This window comes from Phalaenopsis equestris, unplaced genomic scaffold, assembly GCF_001263595.1.
Source record: "Phalaenopsis equestris unplaced genomic scaffold, ASM126359v1 Scaffold000795, whole genome shotgun sequence".
Lineage (NCBI taxonomy): Eukaryota > Viridiplantae > Streptophyta > Magnoliopsida > Asparagales > Orchidaceae > Phalaenopsis > Phalaenopsis equestris.
The window spans coordinates 78,848-95,162 of NW_018165235.1; the positions used below are offsets into that span (position 1 = coordinate 78,848).

General features: G+C 34.2%; 1 protein-coding gene across 1 annotated transcript in view; it reads right to left on the reverse strand.

The window, feature by feature from the left end:
- Positions 1-16,315, reverse strand: part of LOC110031240 (CWF19-like protein 2 homolog) — a 38,910-nt gene that overhangs the window by 10,207 nt on the left and 12,388 nt on the right. Inside the window, exons 3-4 of the mRNA XM_020734353.1 lie at positions 9,104-9,245; positions 7,796-7,842 (exon numbers count right to left, since the gene is read on the reverse strand). Of these exons, the coding sequence (XP_020590012.1) occupies positions 7,796-7,842; positions 9,104-9,245 (189 nt within the window). The remainder of the gene's footprint in view (positions 1-7,795; positions 7,843-9,103; positions 9,246-16,315) is intronic.

The window sequence follows — 16,315 nt, forward strand, 5'->3', positions numbered from 1 at the left end:
CCGGCGACGACGACGAACTCTACCTTGCGATCGTCGTCTTCTCTTTCACGCCAAACGACGAAGGGCTTCGGCGTCTGCTTTCTGCTGTTTCATCGTCTCCTCCTTTGTGCCTCTTCTGCAGTTCTTTTCTGCGTGGAACGAGTTGCGCTTATTTGTCGAGCTGTGATTTCTTACCGTCTTTTGCGCATTCAGAGGTTCATGTCTTCTGCCAGCTTCGCCCCAAACTCTTCTGCTCATTTTTTTTGCCCTCTGCCGAACTTGCAGGGCTTCTCTTTGCTGTGATAGAGTTTCCTTCTTCTTCGATTGAACCTGAAAAAACCTCATTTGCCCACGTGGCCTCAGGAGGAGACGGCGGTTGTCTTTCCTTCAAGTTATAAGGAGAATCGTGATGGTACAGGTGACTATCCTTTTATTAAGAATGAGAGCAGAAAAAGTGGGAAGGCGGCACTCTTTTTCTCCACATTAGAAATTTCAACGCTGACTGACAAATTCAAGTTTGCTCTCATTGGAAAATTTCAATGGGGACACCCACCTATGGATGTTATCAAGAAAAGTTTTGATGACCTCAAATTAGCAAGAAAGTGAAAAGTGGGGCTCATAGATGGAAGACATGTTTTGATTCGGTTAACCATGCCTGAAGACTACACTCAGATTTTCTCCAAAAAATATCTTAACATTGCTGGTAAACCTATGAAGATACTCAAGTGGTCTCAGGATTTCGACCCAAATCATGAAACTCTCATTGTACTAGTATGATTTAGTTTACCTGGTCTCAAGCTGCATTTTTTTACCATCAGGTTTTTTACTCTATTGGGGTCATCCTTAGGGATCCTTTGAAGCTAGATTTGTCTACGTTCAACCTAACCAGACCCTTGGTGGCCAGAATATTTGTGGAAAGGGATATTACTTTACCTGATGTCACTGAAGTCTGGCTGGGCACAACCCATAATGGTTATTGGCAACAAATTGTCATGGAGCACAGACCCCCATATTGTACTCACTGTAAGATGTTTGGTCATGTCCTTGATAAATGCCACAATTTTCATCCAAATTTGAAATCTAAGATTCAAGTGAATAAAAATGGGTCTAACCTCACTGCTCTGGACATTCTTGTTTCACCTGGGGAGGATACTACCAGACAGGAGATGTTTGTTGTCGTTGAGGAACCCCCCATGACACTGCTGTTACTATTACTGCGAGTGATGTGATGTTGGCACCTTCAAACCCCATAGAAAATAATATTAATGGACTATTACCTATAAATGATAGTGTTCAGACTAATAATAAGGAAAGTCTTGTAAAGATGTTGGCACCTTCAAACCCCATAGAAAATAATATTAATGGACTATTACCTACAAATGATAGTGTTCAGACTAATAATAAGGAGAGTCTTGTAAACTACCACCCCATCAAACTGAATTTTCGGAAAAGGAATGGCAGGTTTATTCCAGGAGGAAGAAGAAGAATAGGCCGACTCCATCTCGGGAACATATTGGATGATATATTGGTTACTACTGGTAATGGCAATCATCTTACCAGCTTATTAGCTTGCTCCTACCTAGAACTAGAGATAAAGGCAAGACCAAAATGGGTCGCTCTCTAGCCACTTGATTCTATGTATTTCGGCACTATTAAACTTCCAGGAGGAAGAAGAAGAATAGAGGCCGACTCCATCTCGGGAATATATTGGATGATATATTGGTTACTACTGGTAATGGCAATCATCTTACCAGCTTATTAGCTAGCTCCTACCTAGAACTAGAGATAGAGGCAAGACCAAAATGGGTCGCTCTCTAGCCACCTGATACTATGTATTCCGGCACTATTAAACTTTTTTTTAAGTATCTAATATATTTTTCTATTTTTTTTTTTTCTAGTTTTGGAACCATTTGTGGTTTTTGTGTGGTCAGGGTGCCATGCTTGGGCCCTCCCACACATTGTATCTGTATATTTCTTTATATTTAATATATTAGCCTTTTTGGGCTTTCAAAAAAAATTATACATATATTAATTTAATGAAATTCATCTTTATTTCTTTATTTCAATAAACTAGTATATCAATACTTTTGTATGTTTTTTAATTGCAAGAAATTAATGTACAACTCATTTATTACATTTTAATTTATGTAAAGTGGTTAGAAACTAATCCAAAATTTATTCACTTGCTTATTTATTTAAATTTATAAAATCATTTGTTAATAAATTTAAATGAAAAGCTATGTACTTGTTCTAAGTTTTAGCTTAGTTATTAACTCGTTGAAACGGTCCTTCAATTAATATAAACAATATAAGTTCAACTTCAAGTACGATTATTTAAGATATTAAACAAATCAAGTATGAATATGCATGTGAAAGTTCGGCTTGAGATCGAGTCGAACATAAATAACTTATAATACAACCAAATCCAATTCCCTCGATTACAACTCTAATTATGCATTAATGGGGATGGGATCAGTATGACTGCATGAATGCAAGATGTGACAATAAGTATCTTCCTAGCCTGAAAATATATTATTCCAAATGTCTTGTAGTATAAAAAGTAACAAATATTTCTTATACCTTTCAGTGTGTTAATAAGGATGCCTTAGAATTGGAGTGGTAAGGTGAAAAGAGAGTGGAAAGAATTTATAGTATTGAAAATAAACTGGCAAATAAGAATGTAGACTACCTGCTACCTGGGTATGATGTTACCTAAACCTTGCTGGTATTGAGATGTATACTTAATGCAGAATAATTGTAACTTAGATGTCTATCAACTACAACGCTAAGAAAATGAAGAAAAAGTAAGCGCTGAATCACCTTTGATTACTTTCAATAAAATTATAATTTTTACAGAGAACAACAATTAAAAAAAGAATGATTTATTTTATATAAAATTCATATAGTGTGTAATAATCTAACGCTGGATTTAAGTAACCGTTGATGAAGTGGACCCTTGATTTCCCGCAATGCTTTTCTAATGGCCTGCTTTTTCAGATATCTATTACCCCCATATCAGGAAGATGCGGGAGGACGACAGCCACAAATTTTGTAGCAATCCATTCTTTTTGTCAAGTCTTATATTAATGGTAGAGTAATGTGCCCAAATAGACCTTTTATTTTATTTTATTTTTTTTATTTATTTTTGGAAGGGATTTTAACCCATGATGTATTCTAGACCAAAGTCAATGCCACTCACCCAAGTGATTGGCTAATTGTGCTCTTAATTTTTTCTTCTTTTAACTTGAATATAGCCGTTGGAGTTTGCTATTTCCACAAGTTAGATGTTGGAATCTTATTTTCAAGGTGGACTTACCAGAATTTTAGTCAATCAAAGTGTAAGCAGTCTTTATTAACTAGTGGATGGGCGACATTAGGAGTTTTTATGGTAGTTGAATCATACACTTTCATGACATATTTTCACCAGCATGTATGTAAATTCATGGATTATAAATGCCCTTTCCCACTTCTTTAAATCTGTTTCCTTTATAACCTGTTATTTTCACCTCTCAAGCTTCAATGCCTCGAATTAACGTACTAACTTCTGAATCTCCATTTTCAAACTAGTCTTAATTTCCATTAGTACAGTGAACACCAAAATCTTGTGCGCATCTCACAAGGACTATCAAATAAGCCAGGGGCTATATTTAGCAATATTTTTGTTCCTTTTTCTGTCAATAAGGATGGATGTTCATCCCCACCCGTAATAATGGGTTTTGAGAAATAACTGAAATTTTTTTTTGACAAATTAACCACAAATATTGCATCCCTCAGATTTCAACCGAATCAATTTTATAAAATTTTATATGTCAAATCGGTTTATTTGATATATAATACTATATATAAATTATGAATAGATTGGAATATTTAAAATTGAAAGTTATAAGTTTAACCTAACTTAATTAACTCTTAATTATCTCTTCCAACTCCACTCACTTTTCACAACCGACATTACCCGCGCGATATCAAGTCGCGCGACTCCAGGTGTCGTAGCCTTCAATTTCCTTCCCTACATTCGGTTTCATCGCTCGAAGCCCTCTCCCTGTATGTGATCACTCTCGGCAGACTGATACCGCAGCTCCAGCTTCAGTTCCTTATAACATTGACGCGAGCAGTAGAGACGAGCAGCACCAGAGAAGCCGCAACTTTTTGTAAAAGCTCCCGGTGAACTTTTGGTAAGTGTGAAACCCTCATTCAAGCTATTTGAGATATTCGTTTTCTTTTCCACACTGTCAATTTTAGAATTACCATGACTTGTATATCTTTTTTATTTCTGGTTGTCGTAGCGAAGACGAGGTCCTGTCAGAAGCAAAGGAGTTGGTTTATGGGTTTTCGTAAGGGCTTCTAGCTCAAAATCAACAAGGCTAAGGGAGTAGTAAGCTAAGATAGGAAAAAGAGGGAAGAATATTTGTCAGGATCGAAGAAGGGTGGGTTTTGCAGTGAAGCACGTTTGAGGTACATTTTGGCAAATCCATTATGTTTTGAGTTAAATTCTTTTATAAGCAATAAATCATGAGATCCCAAGATATTTACGAATTTCAAGTAAGCTAAGATAGGAAAAAGAGGGAAGAATATTTGCTAGGATCGAAGAAGGTTGGGTTTTGCAGTGAAGCACGTTTGAGGTACGTTTTGGCAAATCCATTATGTTTTGAGTTAAATCATTTTATAAGCAATAAATCATGAGATCCTAAGATATTTACGAATTTCAGGTTATTTACATGAGGAGCTCGAGGCAAGCATGTACAAACTAGTCATACGACTGCTCCGTCAATTTCAGGTAAATTAACTATATGTTAAAAAGAATAATTTGATTAACGAAAATTATTTAAATCTTAAAGTTTGATTTTTGTTTTATATGTTATTAATATAATGTAAAGTTATCGCACGTCTAGCTTGTTACCAATGATTAAGAATCTAGCGTGGCAACCGATGTGAGTAATTATACTTTTAAATATCAATAATCATCTTTATTTCAAACTGCATGTTTGACTCCGTAAATGCTCTAGTTTAGTTATATCCTTCATAATATTAGACATGATAGATATGCATGATAAGCACAGTAGGAAAAAATGTGCATGATATGAAAGATACACATGATATAAGAGATATACATGATATAAAAGATATGAATAACATGAAAGATGTGTATGATATAAGAGATATGCATAATATAAGAGTTATGAATGATATGAGAGATGTGCATGATATGTATGATAATTAGTTGCATAACACAGTAAGTACACATGCTAGTATATGCATGAAGTTGTCTTAGAATAATATATGTTATAAAGAATGAAATAGTTTATATATGAATGATTGTATATGCATGTTCAGAGCTCACCCGCTAATGGTGCAAGGAGGGAACACCAGTGTACTCGTGCACCTAATTTTCCTACCACCCCAGACAATTGTGATTGTTAGATCACTAAACACTATGACGATGGGATAAGATCGACTAGGGGCAAGTAGACAGAACTTACCACCCTAAACAATTATAATGTTTAGATGACTAATTGCTATGTCGACAGAATAATATCGTTCAGGGGTGGATAAGAATATTTCCACCCCAGACAATTGTGATGTTTAGATCACTAACTGTTGTGCTGACGGGATAATATCAGTCAGGGTGTAACAGGGTAAATATCGTTCAGGGGTGGATAAGAATATTTCCACCCAAGACAATTGTGATGTTTAGATCACTAACCGTTGTGTTGACGGGATAATATCAGTCAGGGTGTATCAGGGTGTTTTGACTGTGATCCTCAAGCAGGCGGATGTGTATGTAAAATATATAAAGTAAAAGCAAAGTTAATGTAAATGCATACAGGATATTTGAGTATTTTTATTGGAAAGTAATATTGACACATACATTAGCATATATAAGATTTCTTATAAAAATATGAAAGATTAGAATATTATAAGATTTCTTATAGAGATATGAAAGACCAACATGTTTTTTTTTTTTTGTTATGGTAGCTTAGAAATGTGATTACTCATGGGTTATGTTTAGACAACTTATTATATTATTTAAATATTTTTTTAGGTTTTAAGTTTTTGAACACAATGAATAGAATAGAAGCAACTGTGTATTGGAGGCGAGAACAGAAATCAGAAAGGTACAAATTTATACATATTAATTTTAATTACTTTCTTTAGTGACTCTTTCATGAATTTTTGAATATTAAATTGTTAGTGAGAGAAATAGAAAAGCGATGAATTGATTTCCACCGACCGATTGTTTGTTACCGTCATGATTAATTTCAAGCTCTGGGTCAGGTCGTGACACCACCTGATTACAAATTTAGAACACAACTGGAATAATATGCATTTAAATAGGCTGCTCCCACCATATACTAAACATTGACTTCTTGAACTTGAACATTTGATATTCTTAAATCTAGATGGACATTGTCGCAGTTAGGGTGGATGTGGCATACAATCCTATAGAAGAGTTGTATTGTGTTATGCCATTAAATTTAATCCTAGAGTGATTAGGATATTGTTGACATTGGTAACCCACCCATCACATTCTAAAGGAGAGAAAGGTACAGGCAAAAGGTAAGGGAATCCAAAAAAATAAGGAGAATAATTGGAGCAAGGAATGGCAAAGGACAGAAGCTAGGAGGAACAAAAGTGGATTCTCCGAAACACAAGGAGCCTCAAAAAAGGAAGACTACTGAGCAAAAGGAGCAACAACAAGGGCTGAGAACAGCAGCCCAAAATATATGAAAAGATGAACATAACAGATATGGAATGGGAAAAAGCAAATGTCATTCTTAATGTGAACATACGTCAAAGAAGGAAAATAATAGGCTGCCGACTTCCCGAGAAGATATACAACAATCATATGCAGCACGCAAAGATACAAGAAAATGTGAGATATACATCCCTTCCCACAATCAAAGCAGAAAAACAAATGGACAGAGTAGCAATGGGATCGCCTGATAATTGTGCCCAGGGGGGCAGGTTCGCACAGAATTTGGGTGATGAAATTTAATAACGATAATAATAATCTCACCCTTGATTTAGAGTTTATGTTTTCCCATCTCTAAAGTTCTAGATCTCTTCTATGAGAGGAAATAAATGAAATTTGATAGTTTGTTGAGGGCATTGATTGCTTCTTCAACGTTGATGCAACTTGTGCACAGATAACTCTAAGTCCTGCTTGTCGAGTTTCGCCCACCCTCTCTAGGTTGTGCATGGAGTTCTTTCTCTCAAAAATTTTTCTTATTTAATTAAGTTTGTATATTTCTTCAAGGTTTCTCAAACATCAACCCATTTTTCATAAATTACATAAAGACCTCAAAATTTCTTTTTCTTTTCCGATCAGATAAGAAAGAAAAAAAAAAGTATAACCAGCCCATCAATAAAAAAAATCAAAATTATAAAGTGGTTGTAAAAAAATTGGGAGGGATAGTTAAGCAATGAAACCCTGGCTCAAGTAGTTACCTATTAACTTAATTAACTGCTATTTGAGTTAGCTAATTAATCAGTATTTAACTAGCTAAAAATAAAATAACCCCCTCTAATTTACTTCTATTTTCAAGGGACAGACAAATTTATCTTAATTTAGATCAAGAAAAATGCTGCATCTTACTTTAGATCAAGAAAAATGCTGATTTCAGCAAATTGATTTTAACCTACCAATCATTTTGTAGAAGGAACAAGAACATGAGCATTCAAACAGCACCACAAGCAAGTCCTATGTGTGTATACATGAGCGTAAGTCCAAAATACAAAAAACAGAGATGAGGTAGAAAAAAAAGTCGAGTAAAACTACTAAATAAAACAAATCATGAACAAGTATAGAATAAACCTTTCTTTTCTTTGTACTTCCTTTCTTTGAATCTTTGTCCCTCTTCACTGCATTTATGTCGCACAAGTAAACAGCAAGATATGCATAAAAGTACAAAAAACCATTACCATTATAAACTGCTAAAAAATAGTACTGCAGGGAACATTCAGACAAGTATTGAAACATTAAAATACACGGGATACATGCCATTGCCACCCGATTCTTTTCGTTAACTTCCATATCACGCATTTTTTTAAACAAAACATAATACCATCCAAATTATAACTCTAATTCTAATTCTAAAGTAGCACTCCAGGGCACCCAGAACGTTCAGTTAACTTCAAATATTCTATGCCTCTCAGTGCCCACCAGACCAACATAGGACCACCAGTCCACCATTAATTGTCAGATCATTACAAAATCAACGAACCTTGGATGGTCATCAGACCACTTACTGATAGCTAGATTGACCACATTCAGACTGGTGGTAAACCACATCGAGGAGCCAGAATTGCGTCACACAGCCCTATTTGTCAAAGGACTACTGGTAGAGGAGAAAGGAGCTTCTTCTTTTTAAAAACTATTGTTTAGATAAATAGATGGTTGGGTTGTTCCAAAATCTATATGATTACAACTAACCAAACCATGGCTAGTTGAGGTTAAGTAGAAGAAAATGTTGGGTATAGTTGCTACAGCAAGAAGAGTTTTGTGTGAGATTTCAATAAGAAAGAATTAGGTGGCATGTATGTAAACAGAGTCTAAAAAATACTAAAAAATCAAACAGCAAAGAAAATAAAATTTTCTCAGCGGTTCTTAATGGTAAAAATGTAGCAATTCCAACGGTGAAATTCATATATATAAGGGCAGAAACAGGAAGGGTTAAGGTGTGGCCCTGACCTAAAAGATTTTTTAAGAAAATCTCTTACTGTTATGTAATCTCAAAAGTCTCAACGTTAAATTTTGAGAAAATCTTTTGATTCCCTCACTTTGGACCATGATTACACCATTGATTTTATATGCACCCTAAGGAGAAATTATAAAATAGTTATTCTAAAGATGTTCTGAGAATAAAATTTCTCATCTTTATTATGATAATTTAATTTATTCTAATAAAATTTTACATAGGTCTTGTAGGGTAATTTTTCACTGTCTATGCATATATTTCTATTCATCATCCTCCATCCATTTTGCTGCAGTTCTTTTTGACATCAAGGGTAAGAAAACAGAAAAAAAAGGAAAAATCAAACAAATAACAACGGAACCAATTCTTTGTCAACCACCACTAGGTTATTTTGAACAAAATAAATGAAACGTTTGGAGTACGTCAACCTTTACTGTGATGCAACTTCAAGCCTGAATGGTTCTTTCCAACTGCGAGTTTACGAGCTCTATCAGCATCCAGCTGTGCCCTATATTCTCTCATCATTCTGTCCTTGTCAGCTTCCAGCTCACCCTTCCTAAGTTCCTCCTCCTATGATAAATAAGATAATGATGTGTCATGAAGATAACAAAGCCGTGTCAGTGTGCGAAAAAAATAACAACAAAGTCTAGGGATCAAATTCTTGTTTTTAGAACAAAGAACCACCTAAGTTCACTAACTAGAAGCAAGTACTTGCTTATTAAAAATTTATTAAAAAGAATGAGAGAAAGCAACAGCGACAAAACTCAAATTACACAAAAATAAAATGAAAAGACCACAGCCCATTCAACAAGGGATAAAATAGCATATTAAAATGCACTTGGCAGAATACGAATAAGCTAAAAACCAAGATATGGATTGAAACAAATACAAAGTGCAAATTCAAATGCCAAGCTGGTAAACTGTAGCCTTCACCATGCACAAGGCGATTTTTATAAATTGAAAATGATATATTAATATGGCAAGTATAACTGATTTCAAAACTATATGTAAAAAAAAGAAGAGATGACTAGGAAAGCTTGGATTGTTCGTTCTTTTGATGGTTATTTATGAACATAACTACATATATAGAAAAATGAAATAAATAATTACTATAATAAACACAAAAAATTGTCCCTAGCTATCTTACATTTGATCATTTAGAAATTGCAAATTAATGTCAAGAAAGCAATAAGTGGGAGATCCTTTCATTTTCATATATGAATCTATGGAAGAGGTATTTTCTTCTAAGAAATGAATTCATGACATCTATTTTTTCTTACCCAGCTCTTATGCCAACCCTTCTTGATCCAATGACCTTTCAACACTTTCCCTCAAAATAGACAGCGCATATTTACCACTTCCAGTTTACTTGTAATATTCTTGAATGTGGAGTTATTGAGTTATGTCAACAAGCCATCTTCTTGTTGAAACATATTTAGAGCAAATTAATCCACTTTAAATTCTTTTTTAAAAATATTTCTATCTGCATCCACATGCTTGGTACTATCATGTTGTATAGAATTGTGAGCAATTATTGTTGAAACATATTTAGAGCAAATTAATCCACTTTTAATTCTTTTTTATAAATATTTCTATCTGCATCCACATGCTTAGTACTATCATATTGTATAGAATTGTGAGCAATTCTGATGGCATATTTATTTTCATGGTATATCTTCATAGACTATTCCTATTTGATTTTCATATCTGCTAAAATGATTTTAATTCATAAGATTTTAGAGATCCTAAGGCGAGAGATTTTCCAACAGAACCTCACTTCTGATCCCAAAAGCTCCATGATCCCATGGAATAAGCGATCATGTGAGATCGCTCGCAATCTCGAAACTGATAGCCCACCCATCTGATTTTTTATTTTTGTCTTTTTTTTTCCTTTTCTGATTTTGAGGGTTTCTTTCTAGTAGGAGACTATTTATTTGTTTTATTTTTCTATTTTCGATAACTTTTGGTCTTTCTAGTAGGAGACTATTTATATGTTTTATTTTTCTATTTTCGATAACTTTTGGCTATGGTTATTGTGCTTATAGATTTTATCATCTATTTTATGCTCTTCGGAGTGTTGTATCATCTATTTTTTACCAATAATGTATCTGTATCTCGCTCAAGAACATGTGGTGAATCCTCCTCGCCACCCGTATCTTACCATTCATCGTTTAACCAGTTGTTTTCATTTGCACTCCAGACACTTTCAAGCCCATATTATCATCCCCTTGCTATTCTGCAAGCACCTCCCAGCTAAATCTACTTCTCAAACACCTTCTAGGAGCCATAACATGGTATCGTATGGTATCAAAGCCCAGCAAGCCCTAGTTTTTAAGGGACTTGTCCTTCCTACACCTAAACCAAGAATCAATATAGCCTAACCTAACACCCCCAACAAAAATTTTTTCCAACATCATCCACTTAGCCCCAACCCTAACCCTAACTCTAAATAATATCTTTCTTTTTGTCAAAACTTTCATTGGAAATACGACCATCATGCCGCCAAGGAGAAACTTGCAACGAAGTATTTATGAGCTCACTATGAAAAACATGAAATGGGAAATCCTTGAACTGCAATATAAATTTGCCACCTGTGAAAGGAGACAATCAGGAGAGATCACCCATAGTCATAAAGGTGACTAGCCAGATCAAGAGAATGAATTTAATGTCTTTCACCATGCACTTTGCAGTGATGAAGAGCCAATATCTCAAAGATTTGGCATAAAATATCAGAGGAGAAGCCAAACTTTTGAAATGATGATTGACTTGTCAGAATTTTACGATTGCATGGATCCGAAAGAATTCATCGAGTGGCTACAAATAGTGGAACGGGTCTCTGAATCCAAAAAAGCTTCAACTAACATAAGTGTAAAACAAAATGCTATTAAGTTAAAAATAATACATCTCTATGGTGATAAAATTTGAAGCACCTATGCTAGCATGAGAGGAAAAATAAAATTACTACAAAGTTTAAGATGAAAAAGGAGATGCATCATAAATATCTTCCCATGCATTATCAGCAAGATATGTTTATAACAGCATCAACTATGCTAAAGAAACTCTTTTGTGGAGTACATAGCTGAATTTGGTCAACTTATATAAAAATGTGAATTGGTGGAATCAGCAAAGCACATCATAGTGAGATATCATGAAGGACTATAGCCGTCTATTAGTAATGTGGTACAGCCTCAGTTGTATTGGTCCCTACTCAATGTACATGCCCTAATTTTGAAGGTAAAGAAACAATAATGTCACCAATTGACCGTCATATTTTATAGACCGAATTCGAATGCAAGATCAAGCAGCAAAAGCACACCAAGTAGAACATCCAAACCAATTTCATTCGAGAAAAAACTAGTTTAGAGTGGAGAAACCAGCACCCTCAAATATATACCACTCAAGAAGTTCTTCAAGTGCCACAATTTTAAGCACATTGTATTAGATTGCCCAAACAAAAGAATGATCTCCTTCACGGAGCAAAGAACAATTGAAGAAACAGACAGTGACACAGACAGAATAAAGATGTCAAAAAGGAGTGTCAAATTACAGATGGTGAGGGTGAGATGTTGGTGATTCAACGAGTCCTAGACTGAGCTTGAGAGAGAAGCACCACCAAGATTAGCATTGGTTGAAAGGAGTGTCAAATTACAGATGGTGAGGGTGAGATATTGGTGATTCAACGAGTCCTAGACTGAGCATGAGAGAGAAGCACTACCAAGATTAGCATTGGTTTGAAGCACCACCAAGATTAGCATTGGTTGTCCTAAAGGACAATGAGTCCAAGGAGCTGATACCAAACATATGGTAACCCCAGCAAAGTAGATTTTGAAATTGTCAAACATATAACCTACCCTCTAGGTTGTCGTTACTTAAAGAGGTCCAACATATCAACACTTCAGATAAAACCATTTCAAAAAAGTTATATAAAATAACTGAGTGACAAGTTTCAATTTAGTTCAGCAGTACACCCGCAGACAGATGATCAAACAAAAGTGGTGAATTACAACTTTGAAAATCTTCTTAGATATTCTGTGAGAAAGAACATCTGACATTGAGATCAGTCCTTCCAAAGAAGTCTCTCCAAGCTCAGAATAATAATGTAGGAGCTTTTTCAACAGAACCGCAATTCCGATGGTGGAAGCTCCACAATCCTGCGGAATCAGTGATTCCGTAAGATTGTAGCAATCTCACGATCACGAAACTGGCAACTCGTCTACTTGATTTTTAATTTGTTTATTTTTTATGATTTATTTCATTTTTTTCTTCTAATTTGAGTTTCTTTTCCAGCATCAGACTATTTATATATTTTATTTTTCTGTTTTTGCAAAACTTTTGTCCATTATTATTGTGTTTGGAAACTTTATTATCTATTCTATACTCTTTGGAGTATTTTATCATCTTCATTTTGCAAATGGTGTATCTATATCTTGCTCAAGAACAACGGTGGATCCTCCTCGCTGCCTGTATCTTATCATCCGCCGTTCAACCCACAATATTCAGTCGAGACACATTTATCTCCATTCAAATGTCGTCGCCCACCCATATTATCATCCCCTTGTTATTCCATAACCATCTTCCCACTAAATTCATTTCCCAAACACCTTGCAGGAGACCTAAAAAGGTGTCTGATGTCTTGAGTAATTAATAGCTTTGATTTAGATTCAATGGTGGATCTTCAAATCGTAGGTTATCTTTTGTTTCTACATATTATAAGACTTTCACCCATAAGTGTGTAAAATCCCGAAATGGATCTTTTATCCACTAGTGACCCCACATAGCATCAATGTTAAATTCAACTTATGGAGCATCACGACTTTTTCAGAAAAATTTCATACCCATATTTGGTTTGAAATACTTTAGAATCTCGTAAGTAGCAGGAATATGAGACTTTTTGGGTTTATGCATAAACTAACTAATGAGACTTATTATAAATGCAATGCTATAACGTGTATATGATAGATATATTAGTTGCCCAACTTATCATTGATATTGGCTTATGTTAACTTATATTTCTTCTTTATTTGTGGAGTTTTTTATTTAGTTCAATTAAAATTTCACCTGGTTTACAATCAGCCATCATTATTTCTTTTAATTAGGTCCATAATAGTTTTTATTGAGAGAAATTTTTTTTTCCTAATCGAGCAACTTCTATACCCGAGTATTGGAATATGATAGTTCCTTGATTTCAAATTATTCAACAAATTTTATTCTAAGTTATTTCTTTCCTTCAACGTCAATGGAGTATTTTATAAAAAGAGTATGGTCTCACTGACTTTATTTGTATCCCATTTGATACACAAGTTCAGTAAATCTATCAAACCATGTTCTTGTGGGCTTTTTAAAACCATAAAGTGTCATTCTCAATTTTCACAATTTAATTTTTGTGAAAGAGCTATCAAATCCTAATGGAGAGTCCATATAAACTTTTTCTTTAACTTCCTCTTATAAACAAGTATATTTCACATCACACAAGTGCTCGGACAATCTAAAATTAATTGCTATAGAAATTAAAATGCAAATTGTATTCAATGTTTTAATAAGAGCAAACAATTCTTAAGCGTTGATTCCATAATATTTCCATATACTCTGCATTTTGATAAAAAGATCAAATTAGATCCCACAATTTTGTTTATTTGATAGATCATTGATATCTCAAGCGTGATTTTCTTTTCAAGGCATTCATCATTGTGGTATTCTTCTAATCCTTATTTTGTAGAGGCTCTGTAGTTTTTGAAAGTAAGAAAATAAGTGTTCCTCTTATATTTCATAAAAAACGATTACAAGATAAATATAAGAAGATGGCTCCCACAATAAGAAAAAGCATAAAATCAGTCATAATTGCTAATGATAATAGAATGAAATAAGAATTATAACATACCAATAATAGTAAATTATGGAAATAGAAAATACTAAAGATAGAAGATATAAAATCTTCCTCAAATTCTAAAACCCCCCTCAAGTTGGAGCATAGATATTTATCATGCCCGACTTACTTACAAAGAGCTCAAAACTAGGCTTGAATGGTCAGTTGGTGAAAATATCTATTATTTGTGGAGTGGTAGGGATAAATACCATGCAAATAACCTACCCCCCTCAAGTTGGAGCATAGATATTTATCATGCTCGACTTACTTGCAAAGAGCTCAAAACTAGGCTTGAATGGTCAATTGGTGAAAATATCTATTATTTGTGGAGTGGTATGGATAAATACCATGCAAATAGCCCCATAATCAATCTTCTCTTTTATGAAGTGATGTCAATCTCCATATATTTTGTGTGATCATGTTGTAATGGATTTTTTTGCAATGCTTATGACTTCTTTTTTGTCACAATATAACTTCATTTTGGCATGGTTATCAGAATTCGTAGTTTTTCAAGAATTCTTTTCAATCATAACATCTCACATACTTCATTAGCAATAGCACTATATTTTGCCTCAACACTACTCCTTACAATCACATTTTGTTTCTTACTTTGCTATGTAATCAGGTTTCCCCACGCATAAGTGCAGTATCCAAAAGTTGATCTCTTGTCAATAATTGAGTCTGCCCAATCTACACTAGTGTAGACCTCTATACTCTTTTGTGTGGTCTTTTGAAAGAGTAAGCCCTTGCTGGTGTACCTTTTAGATATCTAATAAGTATATTAACTGCTTTAAGATGGTTCTCATATAGCGAATGCATAAATTGACTTGTCAAAATCATAGCAAAGGCAATATCTGCCCGTATATGTGATAAGTATATGAACTTCTCCACTAATTTTTTATCCCAAACTGTATTCACTGGATCAATTTCATTCTCATCTCTCGGTTTCTGAATGGGATAAATAGGAATAATTGTGAGTATACACCCACTCATCCCAATTTTATTGAGAAGATCAATAATATACTTTCGTTGGGAAAACAATTCCTTTCTTTTATCGAGCAACCTCCATGCTAAAGAAATAGTTTAGAGATCCTAAGTTATTGGTTTCAAAAATAGATGATTGGAATGTATTCAAACGATTCATATCATATGCATCCTTTTCGATGAGAATAATATCATCCACACACACAAACAGTAATGACTATCTTCTCATCCTTTGAATGTCTAAAGAGCATTATACGATCTTCTTAACCTTGAGTATACCCCTAACCTTTAACAAATAGTAAAAAATTCTCAAATCATGTTATCGGTGACCGAGTGAAACCATTTAAAAAAAATTTTAGTTTACACATATTTGTGTCAAATATCTCACTAAATCTCAAATGTGTATCTATATACACTTCTTCCTCCAAGTTCTCATTACAAAAGACATTCTTTATATCTGATTATTGTAGAGGCCAGTCAAAATTAGCTGCAAGTGACAAAAGAACCCTTACATAGTTTAGTTTTGTAACTGGGGCAAATATCTCTAAATAATCAATGTCAAATGTCTCAGTGAATCTCTATCAGTTGAGCCTTGTACCATTCAAGAGAGTCATCAAATTATACTTGATTTAAACATTCATTTGCATCCAAGAATTCTCCTTCCTATAAGTAGATCACCCAACTCTCATATGCCATTTTTTTCAAGAGTTTTTATTTCCTCGAGTACAGTCTCCTCCCACTTAAGGACTTTCAAAGCTACTTGCATAGCAATAGGAATCTCCATAGAAGACGG